A 20,886-nucleotide genomic window follows, 5' to 3' on the forward strand; every position below is an offset into this window, starting at 1 on the left:
TAAGGTAGACCTGTATTGCTATAAACTTCCCTCTTAGAACAGCTTTTGCTGCAGCCCAAAGATTTTGGACCATTGTGTTTTCATTTTCATTTGCTTCCATGTATTTTTTGATTTCCTCTTTCATTTCTTGGTTGACCCATTCATTGTTTAGTAGCATGTTATTTAACCTCCATGCATTTGTGCTCTTTCCAGATTTTTTTTGTGGTTGACTTATAGTTTCATAGTGTTCTGGTCAGAAAAGATGCATGGTATGACTTCAATCTTTGTGAATTTGTTGAGGCTTATTCTGTGACCTAATATATGATATATTCTGGAGAACGTTCCATGTAGACTTGAAAAGAATGTGTATTCTGCTATTTTAGGATGGAACATTCTGAATGTATCTGTTAGATCCATCTGGTCCAAAGTGTCATTCAAAGCCGCTACTTCCTTATTGATTTTCTGCTTGGATAATCTATCTATTGATGTAAATGGGGTGTCAAAGTATCCTACTATTACTATATTACTATCAATTAGTTCCTTTATGTTTGTTGTTAACTGCTTTATGTATTTGGGTGCTCCCATGTTGGGTGCCTAAATACTTAAAATTGTTTTATCTCCTTGTTGGATTGTTTCTTTTATGATTATACAGTGTCCTTCTTTGTCTCTTGTTACAGTCTTTGTTTTAAAGTCTATTTTGTCCAATATAAGTATTTCTACCCCAGATTTCTTTTCACATCCATTTGCATAAATGTTTCTCCATCCCTTCAGTTTCAGTTGGCATTTGTCTCTAAGTCTAAAATGAATCTCTTGTAGGCAGCATGTAGATGGGTCTTGCTTTTTTATCCATTCTGCTTTTTGTCTTTTGATTGGAATGTTTAGTCCATTTACATTCAAACTAATTCTTGATAGGGATGAACTTATTGCCATTTTGTCACTTGTATTATGGTTGTTTTTATAGTTCCTCTCTGTTCCTTTCTTCTTTGGCTCTCTTCTCTCACGGTTAGTTGGCTTTCTCTAGTGATATATTTGGATTCCTGTCTCTTTATTTTTTGCATATTCATTACTGGTTTCTGATCTGTGGTTACTATTTGGTTTGTGTATAACATCTTCTGTGTAAAGGTAAAATTACTTCCAAAGGGGCCTATCAAATATTCTGCAGTGAGACTTCCTGCCTCATTTTTACCATGATTTAATTTAGAGTCAGTCATATAAGGAACATAAATGTGAAAAGTATACCTTAATGTTCAGGCTCAAGGAGGGATTTAAATGTGGTTAGCTTTAGGAGCTAATTTGGAAAGGACAATAGAAAAAATGATATCTTATTTTGATGTTTGGTTTCTAGTGAATTTACTTATTTACTGTCACACTCCCAGAAAATGAAGATTAATCATTTTGACAAGTGACATTAAGTGGCTTCAAAAGTTCAAACCAAACAGTTCTTTAATACAAAGAGATTGTTATTTTTAAACAAGGATGCGTTGTTTCAGATTTTGGAAATAAGTCTGAATACGTTCTCATTGAAATCACTTGTTATTTTTACATCCTTGAGAATTAAGTCCTAACTGCTTTGCTGTAATGAAAATTTATATTGTAGCAAATTATCAACTAACCTCTGCCCACTCAGTAGAACCAAGAAGACCAAATTCTTCTGCATCCCAGCTTGCAAACAAAATTGTTCTTCTAGGTCTCCATCCTAAAATATATGTGTAGACACATTAATGCTGGGACAATACATAATATAACCAAGATATTGTACAACTCCACAGAAAAACAACACTAAAACTTCATTGATTGTTTAGGAAAGGTGAACTCTGGTGAGAATTTTTACTTACGTAATTTCCTTTCGTGAGATTTTTAAAGCTGATTTGTCAATACAAAAGAGCACATTTGCACCGAAAAGGGGGAAAATGTAGACACAGCAAAAATTCTGTGAGGTCATAATATTTGAATCGGTGTGTAATGATTGGATACACACAGGCAGCCATCTGGTTCTGCAGCTGCCCGGAGAGAAAGAAGAAAGTGCTAGATGTGGTTTGTGTTCTGAGAGCAGATAAAACTGAGAGAAAATTCCTTACAACCCTTCCACGTTCTGGCATTGCACAAACAATTGTTCAGTGTCAGCTGGTTGTGTGATTTCACTCCCTTCTCTGCCAGCATTCGTCAACAGAAGCTCTGTTAGCAGTACCGATGTCTGTGGCCGCTACAATAACTCAGCACCACTCAACAAGGAGGTGATACGGCTGGGACTTAGAAACACTGACCTTGGAGTTCAAGAAAGATCTTATTTCAATTACCAGTTCTTTCACTTACTAGCAGTAGGACTGAGGGGAAGTTATGCAAGCTTCCTCAGTTTCCCTTTCTTCATCTGTACCCCAGGAGTAGCAAGGTAAAGATGAAGATACTACTTGATTTGGGGGAAGATTGAATGGAGTCATGTTTACAAATACAATACTTCATACGTGCTCCAAAAACTTGTCATTATTTTAGTAAATAGTTCAATTGTGCTTAACAAGAATATGTATCCCTACAGCTGAGTCCAGTGTTTTATTTTTGTCAAGTTTGTTCATGATATTATTCAAATTTCCTATGAGTTGTTATTCCTCATCACTGCATTCTCTTAGCACGCTATCATTGTCACTGTGATGTTTTGTATTCATCATAGGGAGTCTTATTGCAAAATCATGGCATTTTTTTGGACTACTGTTAAACACTAGCTAATTCATGAGCTATGTAGATTCAAGCCCTCATAATTCTGTGTTCTTAAAATACAAGAGAGCTGTGTAGAAAAAAAGAAAAGAGCCCTTTACCATTTTGTTTTAAAGAGAAACATGGCTTTGTGGATGGGTAGCCAGAAATTTGAGTTGAAACCCTGGTTCTCTGACCTGCCACATACTAAGTACACCACACACTAGCTATACAACTGGATTCTATAAACCTTGATTAGCTTATTGGTGAAACGAGAACAGAAATAACTAGACTTCTCCCTGGTTGCTAAGAGTTCAAAATAGAGAGCACTCGAAAACACTGGTTCTCTGAGGAAACGAGCACCATGCAAACTTAATATATTTTTGCCATTGTTTTTATTGTTGCTAAAAAAAAAAAAAAAAACCTGGATCACATTTCCAGCCCCAAACCCTCATTTGCAGGGTCAGTACACAGCGCGGATTTTCTGCTCTCAAGGCGTAATTTATTTTAAAAAGCAGCCATTTGAACTCAATCTTATCTTTGTTTTCATAAGAAGATTCTAAAATGATTGAAGCAATTGTGCTAGGAGGAGAAACCTAAATCTCGGGAGAACAAACCAAGGCTGGGGGTGTGGGAATGCAAACATCAAACTTTTGAGAAATCCTATTAGGCAGCGAGACCAGTACTTTTCTGAGAAAGCTTCCATCTCCTTACTTGGGACACTTGACCTGACATGTGAGGCCAGAAGGGCCCAAGGAACTTTTGCTCACAGTTCTCTGATCAGGACACTTTGGCCTATGACCTATTTTGGTTTGTCCTCTCCTGTGAAGAAACCCATTTCCACCTTCTTTGTTGTCAAGAGCAACCCCTAACAGCAGAATTCCTTTATTTTAGATTATAATTTTATGAATATCAATAATGTAAACATTATTCTATAAATAAGCAAAAATAAATAAACAATATAATTAACTAACCCACATGACTAATATAGCCACTAGTTATTGAAAGCTGTTCTATGCTAGTAGGTATTACTAAGTACTCGATGCTACTAAGGTGGTATACTTTGCACACATCTTCTCAGGTGACCCTTCACACAATCATATGAAAACGTGGTAATTTTACACACTTTACAGAGGACTACACTGAGATTCAGAGAGGTTGATCTTTTTACTTTCTGTTTATATTACCTTCTTTTTTCAGTGTTCCAAAACTCCTCACAATTTCATGAACAACAGCTGCTCCGCTCTGAGGGTCAATGCCACCAAACACCCATGAGTCACGGTGACCTCCAAGAATGACATATCTGTCTAGAAAGCATCATTGCAGAATTACTTGTCATTCCAGGTCAACAACGGAGCAAATTGCAAATGACTCAAGAGCATCCAGAGAGCATTCGCGACTCCAAGAAAGATACCAAGGTTCCTGAAGACTTGTGTAAATATACCTATTTTGTTCTGATTTTGATGTATGAAGAAAATATGAATGTGATAAGCAAAGGTATACTTCAACGTATGATAGTAATCATAAGTATAGAGGTAATGATAAGTATAGAAGGATAGAAATGATTCCATCCGCCTCTCTTTATAATTCTGTTACTCCTCTCTTACCTACTTGTCACTTTGCTTCCAGTATTTTCAGAGTAAGAGAACGCAGTGGCCACATAGTAGGTTCTCCACTTCCTAATCCTTCTGGTCAATTTTCAAGGTACAGCTCAGTGATTTTCCTCCTCTATGACTCCTTCCTAGCTTCCAAATGGGAGGGAACTGCTCCCACGATCCAGCCCTCAGAGCAATCCTATCATATCTGACCAACAGTTACCACACTTGAATGTATGGTTCCTTGTTCTCATTTTATCCCTTCATCCCTCATGCCTAATACAGAGCCAGCACAAAATAGGTACTCAGGAAGATTCAATGAATTGCCCCTTATATATTATTTAGTACTCACTGAAAGCATACCAGTATTCTTTATTACTGAAAGAAAGCTTTGGCTGCTTCTAAAAAAAATATGTATAATGACTGTTGGTAACAAATATATAACCATAATTCCTAAGGAATTCAAACATAATGAAGTAAGACTATTTATAAAAAGTATTAATCTGTAGGTCATCTGAAATTCTGTGGAAATCATGCGTCTATATATCTTATTAACTTCAATGGAAAATAAAACTATGTAAAGGATTCATTAATTCAAGGTTACCTTAATTTTCTTTCCTTTTTTTAGAGAGTGAGCGCACATGAGCCGGGTTGTGCAGAGAATCTTATGCTGGCCGTGGAGCCCGACACGGGGCTCAATCTCACAACCCTGACATCAGGACCTGAGCTGAAATCAAGAGGTGGATGCTTAACCGACTGAGCCACCTAAGCACCACAAGGTTACCTGAATTTTCTAAGAATGTTATCTTTTATATAGATGCTTGTAGCTATCATGAAGATATTTCCCCAAGCAAAATATGTGGTAAACTAATCCAGAAAACCCTAAGAAAATATCTCAAAATGACCTCTTCCTGCCCTTGCTCCCTTGATCATTTAATTGAAGCATGCACAGCTTAACATTAACTAACCTTGGGCATCTAACCAGCCTAGCCCCACGTTTCCTTTTCTTCACAACATGTATCACAATACAAAATTACCTCATATTTATGTATTCTGTGTTTGTGTAAGTTCCATTAGGGCAAAGAATTGCTGTGCTCTGTTCACCCTATGTTCCCAGAGCTCAGAGGAGTACCTGGCCCAAAAGAATTGCTCAATCGATATTTGCTGAGCAAATGATTAATTTACCTGGTTCTACTGCTCCTCTGAGAGTTCCAATCACATTGTATATTCTTGTCACTTTGTTGTTAGAATGGATGTGCATCTTGACTTTTCTAAAGCAAAAATAAAGGACACATTCTGAAAACACTGGTTAACACTTTGCCACCCACAGTTTTTTTTAACTCTTACATCATTTTAAAGATTTCTAAATGTACATATGCAAGAATTCCATTGTTCCGTTGTCTAATACCAACGAGGTAAGTGTACTCCCGTCTACAACCTGCGGTTTTGTTTCCTGCCGGTACTAGACACATTTTACTTTTTCAATCATCCTCTGTAATTCTTCTTTTGAAAAAAAGATTTCCTTCCCCGAAAGAGAGTTACAATAGAAATAGTCTCTTAACCTTGTAGAAAAGTTGCCAATAAAGCCAGGTCCAACATTGTAGGGCACGTGGAGACTTCCTTTCCAGTTGCTATCTGGCGGCGCCGCCCCACCCATTTTCCTGTTGAACGCAAAAAGTATTATCAGCTGAAGGAACATTTTGTAGCTAACAGTTAAAATGTCAGTGAGCTCACTTTCTTGAGTGCCTGCTCGTAACAGTCTCTATGAGTCAGGGATATGCCATTTCCCCCTTCCTACGGCTCTTATGAGGTGGGAGCTACTGCTACTCCCACTTCAAAGATGAGAGGCGTGAGGCTGAGAGAGACAGGTAACCTGCTTGAGGTCATGCAGCTGGTAAGTGGTACAGCTGAGGGTCAAACATCTGGTCAGAATCCAGACTCTGCGTTCCCAGTTTCTAACAGAAAGCCAGTTTACAAAAGCGCTTTCCAGGGCACACACTGGGGAAAGAGCTCTGACGTCAAACTCTGGGATTTTCTATTTTGTTACTTCTTCCACTGATAAATATATCCCCAAATAAGCGTATGGTCATCTTTTACAAAGTCCTTTCACACGCATCTGTTAGGGAGTGAAGAAGAGCAAAGGAAAGGATTTCACTTCAGTCAACAGGCCCTAAAAGCTTCATGCTTTTTTTTTTTTAATTTAAAAAGGTAGAGGGGTGCCTGAGTGGCTCAGGTCATGGTCCCAGGGTCCTGGGATGAAGCCCCACATCCGGCTCCCTGCTCAGCGGGGAGGCTCCTTCTCCCTCTGCCGCTCCCCCTGCTTGTGCTCTCTCTCTCTCTGTCAAATAAAAAAAAAAAATAAAAATCTTTTAAAAAATGTAAAAAGGTAGAAGGATTCAGGCAGACCAGCCAGTACATGCCACGAGCCCTGGTTATTTCTCAGCGGGTGACTGAGGAAGATAATGTGATCATGTTTATGGAACGAAGGGGTTCTTGTGGTTCTACTTCAGCATATCTGCCTTTACTCTTTTAAGAGCACTGATTGACTTATTCTTGATTTCGGCACGGAAACCAAATGTGCCCCTGCTAAACTGCAGCAAAAAGAAGAACGTGGTTCAAGGGCAAATTAAGAACATGGAAGAGATCAATCTATCTTTTATGACTTTATCTGTCCTCAAAGACCCCCACGCACCCGAGGCTTCGCCGTGGAGCACGCTCTGCAGTCCCTCCTTTGTTCTGTGCCTACACACAGCTGCTGTTCCCTGCCTGCCTATCTGAGGAAACGTGAACAGTTCAACTTGACCTAGACGCTACTGCACACACAATACTAAAACAATCGATTAGATTATCTTCTCATAGAAAACTAATTATAAGTAATATTTCTGTTTTAAAATGTTCTATCAGAGAGTAAATGCTTACTTTTTTTCCTATCTCACTAAGGAGTTTGGCTAATAAACATAATTTCAAGTAATATACTATACAATTTGTTTATCTATTTATAATAAAATTTCACATAAAGAGCATCAAGTAACACGAAGAGAGGCATTTTACATTGGTAGAAAGCATAATCAGTCAAAACAGCAGAGTATTAAGTATGCAAAAATGTTGTAGAACATAAGTGAAGAAATATATACCTATACTGATTATACATAAAATATTTCTATAATGATATATTTTAAGTTAACAATACTAATTGCTTTTGGGGTGTAAATGGGTAAGATGGAAACTTTTTACGTATACCCCTTTGAATTTTGAACTGTGGAAATGTTATTTCCTTTTCAAAATAAAAATATGAAAAACAAAAGAAGGTAAATCATCAGGAAGAATAACAGTAAATTGTGTATTATAACATAAGGAAGGTAATGAATAGTCCATATTCCCACAAAATAATAAAATATAAAGCTACAGTTGTAGTAGTTGTAGTGCCCCACAAGGACAAGCAAACAGATGACTGGAACAGAATATAATAATTGTATATAAGAATTTGATGTATCAATTTAGGAAATATCATACATCTGTGGAGAATAGAAGTTTTGTCAATAAATGTTACTGATATAATTAAGGATATAAGCTTCTTTAGGTACTTACTTCACTCTATAATAAATTCCAAGAAAATTAAAAAGTTGAATATTAAACTTTCAAACCATAAAAATTCAGGAAATATAAGTAAATGTTGAAAATGTCTCTGAAAAGATTTGATGGGCTAGGAGATGCTCAACATATATGTATAAACAGCATTGCATTTAAAATCTATATCCTGTAGCAAATTAATTTTTATTTGTCCATTTGGCAAAGATTTATTGTCTACAATGTTCAAGATAATGTGTTCTACTCACTAAGGAACACAGATATGTACATGACACGGTGATTCTACCAAGAGTGTAGTCAGAAGTTAATCAGAAGGGGGCGCCTGGGTGGCTCAGTGGTTAAGCGTCTGCCTTCGGCTCAGGTCATGATCCCAGGGTCCTGGGATTGAGTCCCGCATCGGGCTCCCTGCTCAGCGGGAACCCTGCTTCTCCCTCTCCCACTCCCCCTGCTTGTGTTCCCTCTCTCGCTGTGTCTCTCTCTGTCTCCGTCAAATAAATAAAAAAAAAAAAAGTTAATCAGAAGAAGATACATATAAAGCCAAATATAATATTAAAAAAACAAGACAAATGATAGAGAAAGTTGTAAAGAATATAGACAAAAGAAAGCTTGATTTAGCTTATGGAATCATGAGCAACTTTCTAGAGGTTTTACTTGTTTGAATTTTAAAGGATGAGTTAAGATCTCAGCATGGGAAGGTGACGTAGAGAGCGTTCCAGGTACAAAGTATGGTATAAAGAGGTACAGATGCAGAGAAGTATAGAGCAAGTGTAAGGCATGGTGATTGTTTTGGCTGTGCTATAAAATGACTATAAGATGCTATAAGATGACAGAAGCTTGAAAAGGAGTAAAACTTTGCTTCTGGAAAAATGGAGATGTGCTTTACCCTATTCTTCCCGCTAAGTACAACTAAATTCTCTGGACCATAAGTGTATAGAAAACAAACATTAGGCTCTGAAGGGTGGAGAGAAGAAAACACACTAGCTTGGGACCTCAGAGTACAAGAAAAGACCCGGTGGTGAGTTCCTTCAGTTTCCTTTTTGGTATATCTACCCCAGACTTAGAGCTGAAAAAGCTGGCAAGCCAGAAATATCCGGTGGCACATCTGGAACACTCTATCTGACGACAGCTGAATACACGTTCTTTTCAAGTCCATATGGAATATATTACCAGGATAGACTATATATTAGGCTGTGAAATGAGTCTAAATAAATTTAAATGACTGAGATCATGCAACCCTTTAATTATATAATCTGTTTATTAATCCAACTACAAAAGAAATAATTTAGCAATCAATAACAGATGGGAATTTGGGAAATATGAAAATATATGGAAATCAAACAGCTGCCTCCTAAATACCCAATGGCTGAAAGAAAAAATCACAAGAGTAATTAGAAAATACTTGGTGATGAATGGAAATGAAGACACAACATATCAAAACTTACGGGATTTAGCTAAAGCAGTGCTTGGAGAGAAATGTATAGCCGTAAACATCTATATTTAAGAAGTAGAAAGACATCAATGAATAAACTAGACTTCCACCTTAAAAAACTGGACAATAAAGAGCAAACTAAGCTTGTACCAAGCATGAGAAAGGAAATAATAAAGATTGTAACAAAAATAATTAGAGAATAGAGGAAAGAAATAGAGAAAACCCATGACACCAAAAGTTGATTCTTTGAGACAAGATCAACAAAATTGACAAATAATAGCATGATAGATGCTATTATTATTACTGTCATTATTGTTGGTGTTGCTATCATAATACTAGTAGTTACTCGGGGAGGCAAATGAAAGCAAAATAAAGCCTTAAAAAAAAAAAAAGAAAAGAAATAGGAGCTGTCTTCCTGCTTTTAATATATAAAGATCATCTCCTATTTCCAAGTAGATTGTGCTTCCAAAGTTCATTTTTAATTATGGTGTTTTCAAAGCAAAATGCACTTTTCCATGGAAGTTATGTTATAAATGGTGATTGCATTTACAAGATGGCTTAAAGAAGCTAGTACATTAGAGACAAACTACATTTGTGATTTTTTCCAATCAAGTAATTCTAAGCCCACATTTAGGATATAGCTGACACTGACCTACTTAATCTAAGGAGCAGTCAAATGGTAGACATAGTTAAGTACACCTCAAATCAATTCTATATGATCTTTCCTTCTTTCTTTTCATGCACTCTTTTTCTAATTACAAAGATAATACAGGCTTATTTAAAAAAAAACTTTTACATAAATGAGATTATTCTCTCTATATGTCTCTGCATATCTATATATAGATATATCTAAATATATCTAGATATCTAGATAAATCTGCCATTTCCACTTAGTAGTATAGCATAAGTGTGTTTCTATATCATTAAATATTCTTGTACAACATATATTTTAATGGATCCATGCACATCATAGCTAGTGATGTATCTGACTACTTACCAATTATTAAAGATATGTGTTATTTACAGTTTTCCACTATTATAAGTTATGTTACGATCACTTTCAACTTTTAAATATCACAAATATTTAGACTTTACAAATATGTTTAGATAAACACATAACCATGGTGCCCTCAAAAGTTGTGCCTGAATACTGAATTCTAACCCATGTGGCAAAGCTAAGAGCCCAAAAGCAAAAGAGACCAAGGTGCTATTCCTAAATCCACTTCTCCGAATCCCTCCACTTCTCCAAATGTCAGCCTCCTCAAAGGAAGGCCCTGCATTAGGTCATAAAAAGTCTTCTTATAGAGACTGGAATAAAATGATTAAGAATGCCTTATTTGAGAAAAGGTACTATCTGGCCAGATGCTTCTCTCACAATTCTACTTATAGAGAAGTCATGTTCTCTCCCTCCTAAAGGACACTGGACAAGAAGGGACATGCAGATGGGAGAAAGCAGGGCAGGAAAGGGGAAAGGGTTGCAATGTCAGGAAAGCAGAGGGGGAAGAGGAATAGAGAGGAAAATAAAATGGAATTGCTCTTACACTGTGTTATTCCAGGTCACCCAAGTCATGGATAATACGAGGATGAGATGAGTAAGAGATTTCTTAGGGGAAAAGCCTGTGAGAGAAATAGCAAGGCGGGGGGGGGAGGGGGGCAAGGCTGAAAAAGCCAACAGACTGCAATGTAGGTCTCACGTGGGGTGCAGGAGAAAGAGAAGGAAGGAAATGGTGGTGGGTGGTGGCGTCTAGTTGGGCAAGCCTGCCGTGGAATCCTGAGCCAAAGTCTCCGATGAGAGGAGCCCTGCGCCTCCCAGTGATGGGCCTGTTTTAGTTGTCCCTGCTGCAACCAGTCACTGACCGGGCATGCCTGTGGGAAGCAAGGCCTTGATACAAACAGGGTGAGAGATTTCAAAGTGCAGTAGCTAGCGCCACTGATCAATCACGCCCCTACAGGTGGAGAACTGAAAGTCTCATTTTCATGACCGTCACACACTGGATACCACTACGTAACGTAAATTCGAGAATAGAACCACTATTCTTTAAAATGGTGACAAAATTATAGGTTCTACCATCTAAGAGAATTTCAGCATTCCTTAATGTTGAAGAAATATTCAGATGTTGAATATTGCCGGGAGTTGAAGACTGCCAATAAAGAGAAATATCCAAACAGCCATCTGTTTGTTGCTAACAAACTTACTCCAGGAGCTTCTGTGCATCATAGTATCCAATTGGATGAACAGGAATGTTTGGAAGACCAACAGCCTCTGTGATTTCACGTCTATAAGCGTATTCTGAAAAAAGTGGAACACACGTTAGTAGAAATTCAGTCCCTTTCAAAAGTTTGTCTGTAAATCACCTTAAACACATTCTTATATTGCATCTACTAGAACTGTCATAATAAAAAGACAATTCTGAATGTCAGTATGTGGAGCAACTGAAACTCTCCTACCTACCTTGCAAGAGTGTAAAAACATACAGTCACTTTGGATAACTCTTTTGAAAAGTAAGGTTATACAGAATTATGCATGAGGACATGGCAATTACTCTCCTAGGTATTTCCCCAATGAAGAAGAAAATACATGTACACAAAAAGACAAAATTGTACAAAATTGTTCATAGCAGATGTATTCGGGCAGCCAAATACAGGACACGGTACAGATGTCTGTCAAAAGGAGCAGGAATAAACAATCTGGTGCAGCACATATACTAAACTTGGAACAATACAGAGAAGATTAGCATGTCTGCTGTGCAAGGATGACATGTAAATTCGTGAAGTGATCCATTAAAAAAAATAAAAACAATCTGTAGTATAATCACACAGTAGAATTCTACTCAGCAATTAAAAGGAACAAACAATTAGTACACACAATAACACGGATAAATCTTAAATCATTATACTGAACAAAAGCAGCAAGGTACAAAAGAATAGACACTGGGGGTGCCTGGGTGGCTCAGTCTTTAAGCATCTGCCTTTGGCTCAGGTCATGTTCTCAGGGTCCTGGGATCGAGCCCCACTTAGGGCTCCCTGCTCAGCAGGGAGTCCGCTTCTCCCTTTCCCCTCTACCCTTCCCCCACCTTGTGCTCTCTCTCTCTCTCAAATAAATAATATCTTAAAAAAGAGAGAGACGAAGGAAAATTAGAAAATATTGGCAAGATAGTGGAGGAGTAAGAGACCTAGCTTTCATCTGGTCCCAGGAATTCAGCTGGATAGGGATCAAACCATTCTGAACACCTACGAACTCAACAGGAGATCAAGGAAAAGAATAGCAACAACTCTCTAAACAGAAAAGCGACCACTTTCTGGAAGCTAGGACGTGTGGAGAAGGGAATCCCAGGCAATCTTCGAGAGGATAGACGGCAGGGGAGGGGGCCTCCGTCGGCCGCTTCTTGCAAGTGAAAGATCAGCAGAGCACAAAATCGGAACTTTTAGAAGTCAGCTCCGCTGAGAGACGTCGCTCCAGTGGCTAAGCGGGGGGTGGAACCCTCACAGGACTGTGTGGTCTCAGGACCCTCAGGGTCGAGGAAAGACCGGGGGTGCCTGAGTGTGGCAGAGCTCCCAGGTATCGGAGCGGGGAAGCCGGCTGCAGAGATGGAGCCGAGGAGTGGGCTCTCAGCTTGGGGTTGCCATAAACCGTGATCCTCGGTGCAATAGGGCCACTGCTCCTCCAGCAGGGACCCAACAGGCAGCAGATCCGGGGAGACTCCCCTTCCTCCCCTGGGAGGACCGGCACAGGAGTGCACCACAGGGATCTGCGGGGTTTGGAGACTCCACACGGGTTCGGGTACCAGAGATAGAAATGCTCAGTGACAGGCCGGGTGAGCACGCAGTGCGGCCAGAGACCGGGGAAACAGGAGTGACTGACTGCTTTTCTCTGGGGGCACACTGAGGAGCGGGGCCCCGAGTTCTCGGCTCCTCCATGTCGGAGATTGGGAAGCCGCCATTTTCACCCTCGTCCTCCAAAGGTGTACGGAAAGCTTGCAGGGAACAAAAGCTCCCGAGAGCAAACCCGAGCAGATTACTTAGCCCGGACCAGCAAGGGCGGGGCAATTCCGCCTCAGCAAACACATTTGGAAACCACGGCAACAGGCCCCTCCCCCAGAAGATCAGCAAGAACAGCCAGCCAAGACCACGTTTACCGATCAATGAGAACGGCAGAACTCCAGTGCTAGAGGAATACTGCACATAGAATTCATGGCTTTTTCCCCATGATTCTTTACTCTTTAAAAGTTAATTTTTTTTTAACTGTCTTTTCTTTTTTCTTTTTTCTTTTTGAATTTTTCTTTTTCCATTTTCAACCAACATTGTATCAATCCCTTTTTTAAAAAACATTTTTTGTTTTTCATTTTTAGAGTAATATTCTATCCCTTCATATTAGTTGCCCTTATTTTTGGTATATATATATAAGTTGTTCTCTCTTTAAAATTAGAGATACAGTTTCTTCTAACAGATCAAAATATACCCTAAATCTCTAGTGTATGGTTTTGTTCTAGTCTCCTGCCTGATCACATTCTCTCCCTTTTTTTTTTTAAACCTCTTTTCTTTTTTCAACCAACTTCTTATCAATTCCTTTTATAAAATCTTTTATAACTTTCATCTTTATAGTCATATTCCATGCCTTCATCGTATTAACCCTTTTTTTGTACATATATAAGTTTTTCTTTCTTTAAAATTTTGGGAGGCACTTTCTTCTAACAGACCAAAATAAGACCAAAATCTAGTGTGTGGCACTGATCTATGCACCAGCCTGATCATATTTGATCATATTCTGTTTTTTTTGTTTTGTTCTGTTTTTGTTTGTCTTTATCTTTTTCTTTTTCTTTTTCTCTTTTTTCTTTCTTTCCCTTTCTTTTCCCCCGGTTTCAGATGTTTTCTGATTTGTTTAGTGTATATTTTCTGGGGACGTTGCTACCCTGTCAGCATTTTGTTCTCTCATTCATCTATTCACCTCTGGACAAAATGACAAGATGGAAAATATCACCTCAACAAAAAGAACAAGAGGCAGTACCGACTGCCAGGGACCTAATCAATATGGACATTAGTATGATGTCGGAACTAGAGTTCAGAAATATGATTTTAAAGATACTAGCTGGGCTTGAAAAAAGCATGGAAGTTATGAGAGAAACGCTTTCTGGAGAAATAAAAGACTAAAATCTAACCAAGTCGAAATCAAAAAGGCTATTAATGAGGTGCAATCAAAAACGGATCCCCTAACTACTAGGATAAATGAGGCAGAAGAGAGAATTAGAGATATAGAAGACCAAATGATGGAAAATAAAGAAGCTGAGAAAAAGAGATAAACAACTACTGGATCACGAGGGCAGAATTCAAGAGATAAGTGATACCATAAGACGAAACAACATTAGAATAATTGGGATCCCAGAAGAAGAAGAAAGAGGGAGAGAGGCAGAAGGTATATTGGAGCAAATTATAGCAGAGAATTTCCCTAATTTGGAGAAGGAAACAGGCATCAAAATTCAGGAAGCACAGAGAACCCCTCTCAAAATCAATAAAAATATGTCAACACCCTGATATCTAAGAGTAAAACTTACCAGTCTCAGAGACAAAGAGAAAATCCTGAGAGCAGCTCGGGAGAAGAGATCTGTAACCTACAATGGTAGAAACATTAGATTGGCAACAGACCTATCCACAGAGACCTGGCAGGCAAGAAAGGACTGGCACGATATCCTCAGAGCACTAAATAAGAAAAATATGCAGCCAAGAATACTATATCCAGCTAGGCTGTCATTGAAAATTGAAGGAGAGATCAAAAGCTTCCAGGACAAACAAAAACTAAAGGAATTTGCAAACACGAAACTAGCCCTACAAGAAATATTGAAAGGGGTCCTCTAAGTAAAGAGAGAGCCTAAAAGCAACCTGGACCAGAAAGGAACACAGACAATATACAGTAACAGTCACTTTACAGGCAATAAAATGGCACTAAATTCATATCTTTGATTAGTTACCCTGAATGTAAATGGGCTAAATGCCCCAATCAAAAGACACAGGCTATCAGATTGGATAAAAAAACAAGACCCATTGATATGCTGTCTGCAAGAGACTCATTTTAGACCCAAAGACACCCCCAGATTGAAAGTGAAGGGGTGGAAAACCATTTACCATGCTAATGGACACCAAAAGAAAGCTGGGGTGGCAATCCTTATATCAGACAAATTAGATTGTAAACCAGACTGTAATTAGAGATGACGAAGGACACTATACACTACTTAAAGGGTCTATCCAACAGGAATATCTAACAATTGTAAATATCTATGCCCCTAACATGGGAGCAGCCAATTATAGAAGCCACTTAATAACAAAAGCAAAGAAACACATCGACAACAATACAATAATAGTGGGGGATTTTAACACCTCCCCTCACTGAAATGGACAGATCATCTAAGCAAAAGATCAACAAGGAAATAAGGACTTTAAATGACACACTGGACCAAATGGACTTCACAGATATATTCAGAACATTCCATCCCAAAGCAACAGAATACACATTCTTCTCTAGTGCCCATCGAACATTCTCCAGAATAGATCACATCCTAGGTCAAAAATCAGTTCTCAAACGATACCAAAAGATTGGGATCATTCCCTGCATATTTTCAGACCACAATGCTTTGAAACTAGAACTCAATCACAGGAGGAAAGTCAGAAAGAACTCAAATACATGGAGGCTAAAGAGTATCCTACTAAAGAATGAATGGGTCAACCAGGAAATTGAAGAAGAATTTAAAAAATTCATGGAAACAAATGAAAATGAAAACACAACTGTTCAAAATCTTTAGGATACAGCAAAGGCAGTCCTAAGAGGAAAGTATATAGCAATACAAGCCTTTCTCAAGAAACAAGAAAGGTCTCAAATACACAACCTAACCCTATACCTAAAGGAGCTGGAGAAAGAACAGCAAATGAAGCCTAAACCCAACAGGAGAAGAGAAGTAATAAAGATCAGAGCAGAAATCAATGAAATAGAAACCAAAAGAACAGTAGAACAGATCAACGAAACCAGGAGCTGGTTCTTTGAAAGAATTAACAAGATTGATAAACCCCTGGCCAGACTTATCAAAAAGAAAAGAGAAATGACCCAAATCAACAAAATCATGAATGAAAGAGGAGAGATCACAACCAACACCAAAGAAATACAAACAATTATAAGAACATATTATGAGCAACTCTGTGCCAGCAGATTAGATAACCTGGAAGAAATGGATGCATTCTTAGAGATGTATCAACTACCAAAACTGAACCAGGAAGAAATGGAAAACCTGAACAGACCTATAACCACTAAGGAAATTGAAGCAGTCATCAATTATCTCCCAACAAACAAAAGCCCAGGGCCAGATGTCTTCCCAGGGGAATTCTACCAAACATTTAAAGAAGAATTCATACCTATTCTTCTGAAACTGTTCCAAAAAATAGAAGTGGAAGGAAAATTTCCAAACTCGTTTTATGAGGCCTCCATTACCTTGATCCCCAAACCAGACAAAGACCTCATCAAAAAGGAGAATTACAGACCAATATCCTTGATGAACATGGATGCAAAAATTCTCACCAAAATACTAGCCAATAGGATCCAACAGTACATTAAAAGGATTATTCACCACGACCAAGTGGGATTTATCCTTGGGCTGCAAGGTTGGTTCAACATCCGCAAATCAAACAATGTGATACCATAGATTAATAAAAGAAAGAACAAGAACCATATGATCCTCTCAATAGATGCAGAAAAAGCATTTGACAAAGTACAGCATCCTTCTTGATCAAAACTCTTCAGAGTATAGGGAGAGAGGGTACATACCTCCATATCATAAAAGCCATCTATGAAAAACCCACAGCCAATATCATTCTAAATGGGGAAAAACTGAGAGCTTTCCCCCTAAGGTCAGGAACACGGCAGGGATGTCCACTATCACCACAGCTATTCAACATATATTAGAAGTCCTAGCGACAGCAATCAGACAACAAAAAGAAATAAAAGGCATCCGAATTGGCAAAGAAGAAGTCAAACTCTCACTCTTTGCAGATGATATGATACTTTATGTGGAAAACCCAAAAGACTCCACCCCAACACTGCTAGAACTCATACAGGAATTCAGTAAAGTGGCAGGATATAAAATCAATGCACAGAAATCAGTGGCATTCCTATATACCAACAACAAGACAGAAGAAAGAGAAATTAAGGAGTCAATCGCATTTACAGTTGCACCCAAAACCATAAGATACCTAGGAATAAATCTAACCAAAGAGGCAAAGAACCTGTACTCAGAAAACTATAAAATACTCATGAAAGAAATTGAGGAAGACACAAAGAAATGGAAAAACGTTCCATGCTCATGGATTGGAAGAACAAATACTGTGAAGATGTCAATGCTACCTAGAGCAATCTACACATTCAATGCAATCCCCATCAAAATACCATCCACTTTTTTCAAAGAAATGGAACAAATAATCCTAAGATTTGTATGAAACCAGAAAAGTCCCCAAAGAGCCAGAGGAATGTGGAAAAAGAAAAGCAAAGCTGGTGGCATCACAATTCCGGACTTCAAGCTCTATTACAAAGCTGTCATCATCAAGACAGTATGGTACTGGCACAAAAACAGACACCTACATCAATGGAACAGAATAGAGAGCCCAGAAATGGACCCTCAACTCTATGGTCAACTCATCTTCGACAAAGCAGGAAAGAATGTCCTGTGCAAAAAAGACAGTCTCTTCAACAAATGGTTTTGGGAAAACTGGGACAGCCACATGCAGAAGAATGAAACTGGACCATTTCCTTACACCACACACAAAAATAGACTCAAAATGGTTGAAAGACCTCAGTGTGAGACAGAAATCCATCAAAATCCTAAAGGAGAACACAGGCAGCAACCTCTTCGACCTCAACCACAGCAACTTCTTCCTGGAAACATCGCCAAAGGCAAGGGAAGCAAGGGCAAAAATGAACTATTGGGACCTCATTAAGATAAAAAGCTTTTGCACAGCAAAAGAAACAGTCAACAAAACCAAAAGACAACCGACAGAATGGGAGAAGATATTTGCAAATGACATAACAGATAAAGGGCTAGTATCCAAAATCTATAAAGAACTTATCAAACCCAACAACCAAAGAACAAATGATCCAATCAAGAAATGGGCAGAAGACGTGAACAGACATTTTTCCAAAGAAGACATCCAAATGGCCAACAGACACATGAAAAAGTGCTCAACATCGCTTGGCATCAGGGAAATCCAAATCAAAACCTCAATGAGATAACCACCTCACACCAGTCAGAATGGCTAAAATTAACAAGTCACGAAATGACAGATGTTGGCAGGGATGCAGAGAAAGGGAACCCTCTTACAGTGCTGGTGGGAATGCAAGCTGGTGCAGCCACTCTGGAAAACAGTATGGAGGTTCTTCAAAAAGTTGAAAATAGAGCTACATATGATCCAGCAATTTCACTACTGGGTATTTACCCCAAAGATACAAATGTAGGGATCTGAAGGGGTACGAGCACCCCAATGTTTATAGCAGCAATGTCCACAATAGCCAAACTGTGGAAAGAGCCAAGATGTCCATTGACAGATGAATGGATAAAGAACTAGTGGTATATATATACAATGGAACATTATGCCGCCATCAAAAGGAATGAGATCTTGCCATTTGCAACGACGTGGATAGAACTGGAGAGTGTTATGCTGAGCAAAATAAGTCAATCAGAGAAAGACATGTATCATATGACCTCACTCCTATGAGGAATTCTTAATCTCAGGAAACAAACTGAAGGTTGCTGGAGTGGTGGGGGGTGGGAGGGATGGGGTGGCTGGATAATAGACATTGGGGACGGTATGTGCTATGGTGAGTGCTGTGAACTGTGCAAGACTTGAATCACAGATATGTACCTCTGAAACAAATAATACATTATATGTTAAAAAAAAAAAAAGAAGAAGAAGAAGATAGCAGGACGGGAAGAATGAAAGGGGGGAAATCGGAGGGGGAGATGAACCATGAGAGATGATGGACTCTGAAAAACAAACTGAGGGTTGTAGTCGGGAGGGGGGTGGGAGGATGCATTAGCCTGGTGATGGGTATTAAAGAGGGCACGTTCTGCATGGAGCACTGGGTGTTATATGCAAATAATGAATCATGGAACACTACATCAAAAACTAATGATGCAATGTATGGTGATTTAACATAACATAATAATTTAAAAAAGAAAGAGAGAGAGTATACATTGATTCCATGTATATGAAGTTCAAAACCAGGCAAAGTAATCAATGGTGAGAGATACCAGCAGGTGGTTGTTCAGAAAACGGAGCACAAGAGAACTTTCTGGAGTCATGAAAATGTTCTGTATCTTATTTTGAGTGACACAGATATATGCAATTAAAAATTAAAAAAAAATTTTATTGAACTGAATTCTTAAGGTCTGTGTATTTTATTATATGTAAACTCTACTTCAAAATAAAAACATATTGTCATTTCTTCAGATTTAAAAAATATGAGTTATTTTTCCACTTTTCCTTCAAATTTTAAATTACCTAATAACTTCAGGTGATTGCAAAAGTGTATCCTTTTTATGGGTAAAATGACATAATGATATGCGATGTGGGCTTTATTTAAAATATTTCCTAAGTAACAACAAAAAAGGGAGTATAAAGAGATGAAACAAAATTGATAAAATATGTTGATAATTACCTCTATTTTTGTGTATGTTAGAACTATTCCATAATAAAAAGTAAAACTAAAAGGAAAAGAAAAGAAAAAAAAAAAAAAGAATAGGGCACAAAAGGGAATTCAATAAATGTAAGTCCCATAGGGATACCAGGGATACCATTTTCCTCCTCCAAATACTATCATTTAAATTTGAGGATAATCAACAGAAATATTCCAGTTAAGTTCATTTTATGTTCATAATCATAGTTTTATAAAACAGAGATTAAGAGAAATTATATATAATTTTTTAACTTGGGAATAAAAAGAAGTGAAGTTCAGGTATATTTATCTGATTTTATTATAGAAGAATATGTGTTGTTTAAAAAAAAATCATGACAGTTCCAAGATTTACAAAGCCAAAATACATAAGCTTTAAAGGAGTTTACAATTTGACAGAAAAACCAGATGAAGAATAAATATGAAAATGCCACAAATACTTTGGCGACCTATTTTTTTTATTTTTTTTATTTTTTACTGTGTGGCATAACAGATTTTATTTTATTCTATTATTAACATATAATGTATTATTTGTTTCAGGGGTATAGGTATTTAGGGGTATAGGTCTGTGATTCATTAGTCTTACATTGTGTTAACCCAGCGCTCACCACAATACATACCTCCCCCACTGTCCATCACCCAGTTACCTCATTCCCCCACCCCTCTCCCCTCCAGCTACCCTCAGTTTGTTTCCTAAGATTAAGAGTCTCTTATGGTTTGTCTCCCTCTCTGGTTTCATCTTGTTTCATTTTTTCCTCTCTTCCCCTATGATCCTCTGCTATGTTTCTTAAATTCCACATATCAGTGAGATCATATGATAATTGTCTTTCTCTGATTGACTTATTTCACTTAGCATAACACCCTCTAGTTTCATTCACATCATTGCAAATGGCAAGATTTCATTC

At 38.0% G+C, this 20,886-nt stretch overlaps 1 protein-coding gene and 1 pseudogene across 1 annotated transcript in view; one reads left to right on the top strand and one right to left on the bottom strand.

Moving 5' to 3' along the window:
* The window catches only part of FOLH1B (folate hydrolase 1B), a 69,592-nt gene that overhangs the window by 23,297 nt on the left and 25,409 nt on the right, over window positions 1–20,886 (bottom strand). Inside the window, exons 7-11 of the mRNA XM_032397651.1 lie at window positions 11,476–11,569; window positions 5,825–5,923; window positions 5,448–5,533; window positions 3,855–3,974; window positions 1,593–1,675 (exon numbers count right to left, since the gene is read on the bottom strand). Coding sequence (XP_032253542.1) covers window positions 1,593–1,675; window positions 3,855–3,974; window positions 5,448–5,533; window positions 5,825–5,923; window positions 11,476–11,569 — 482 coding nt within the window. The remainder of the gene's footprint in view (window positions 1–1,592; window positions 1,676–3,854; window positions 3,975–5,447; window positions 5,534–5,824; window positions 5,924–11,475; window positions 11,570–20,886) is intronic.
* LOC116627772 lies at window positions 11,971–12,067 on the top strand (annotated as a pseudogene).

Source organism: Phoca vitulina, unplaced genomic scaffold (genome assembly GCF_004348235.1).
Source record: "Phoca vitulina isolate PV1807 unplaced genomic scaffold, GSC_HSeal_1.0 scaffold101, whole genome shotgun sequence".
NCBI lineage: Eukaryota > Metazoa > Chordata > Mammalia > Carnivora > Phocidae > Phoca > Phoca vitulina.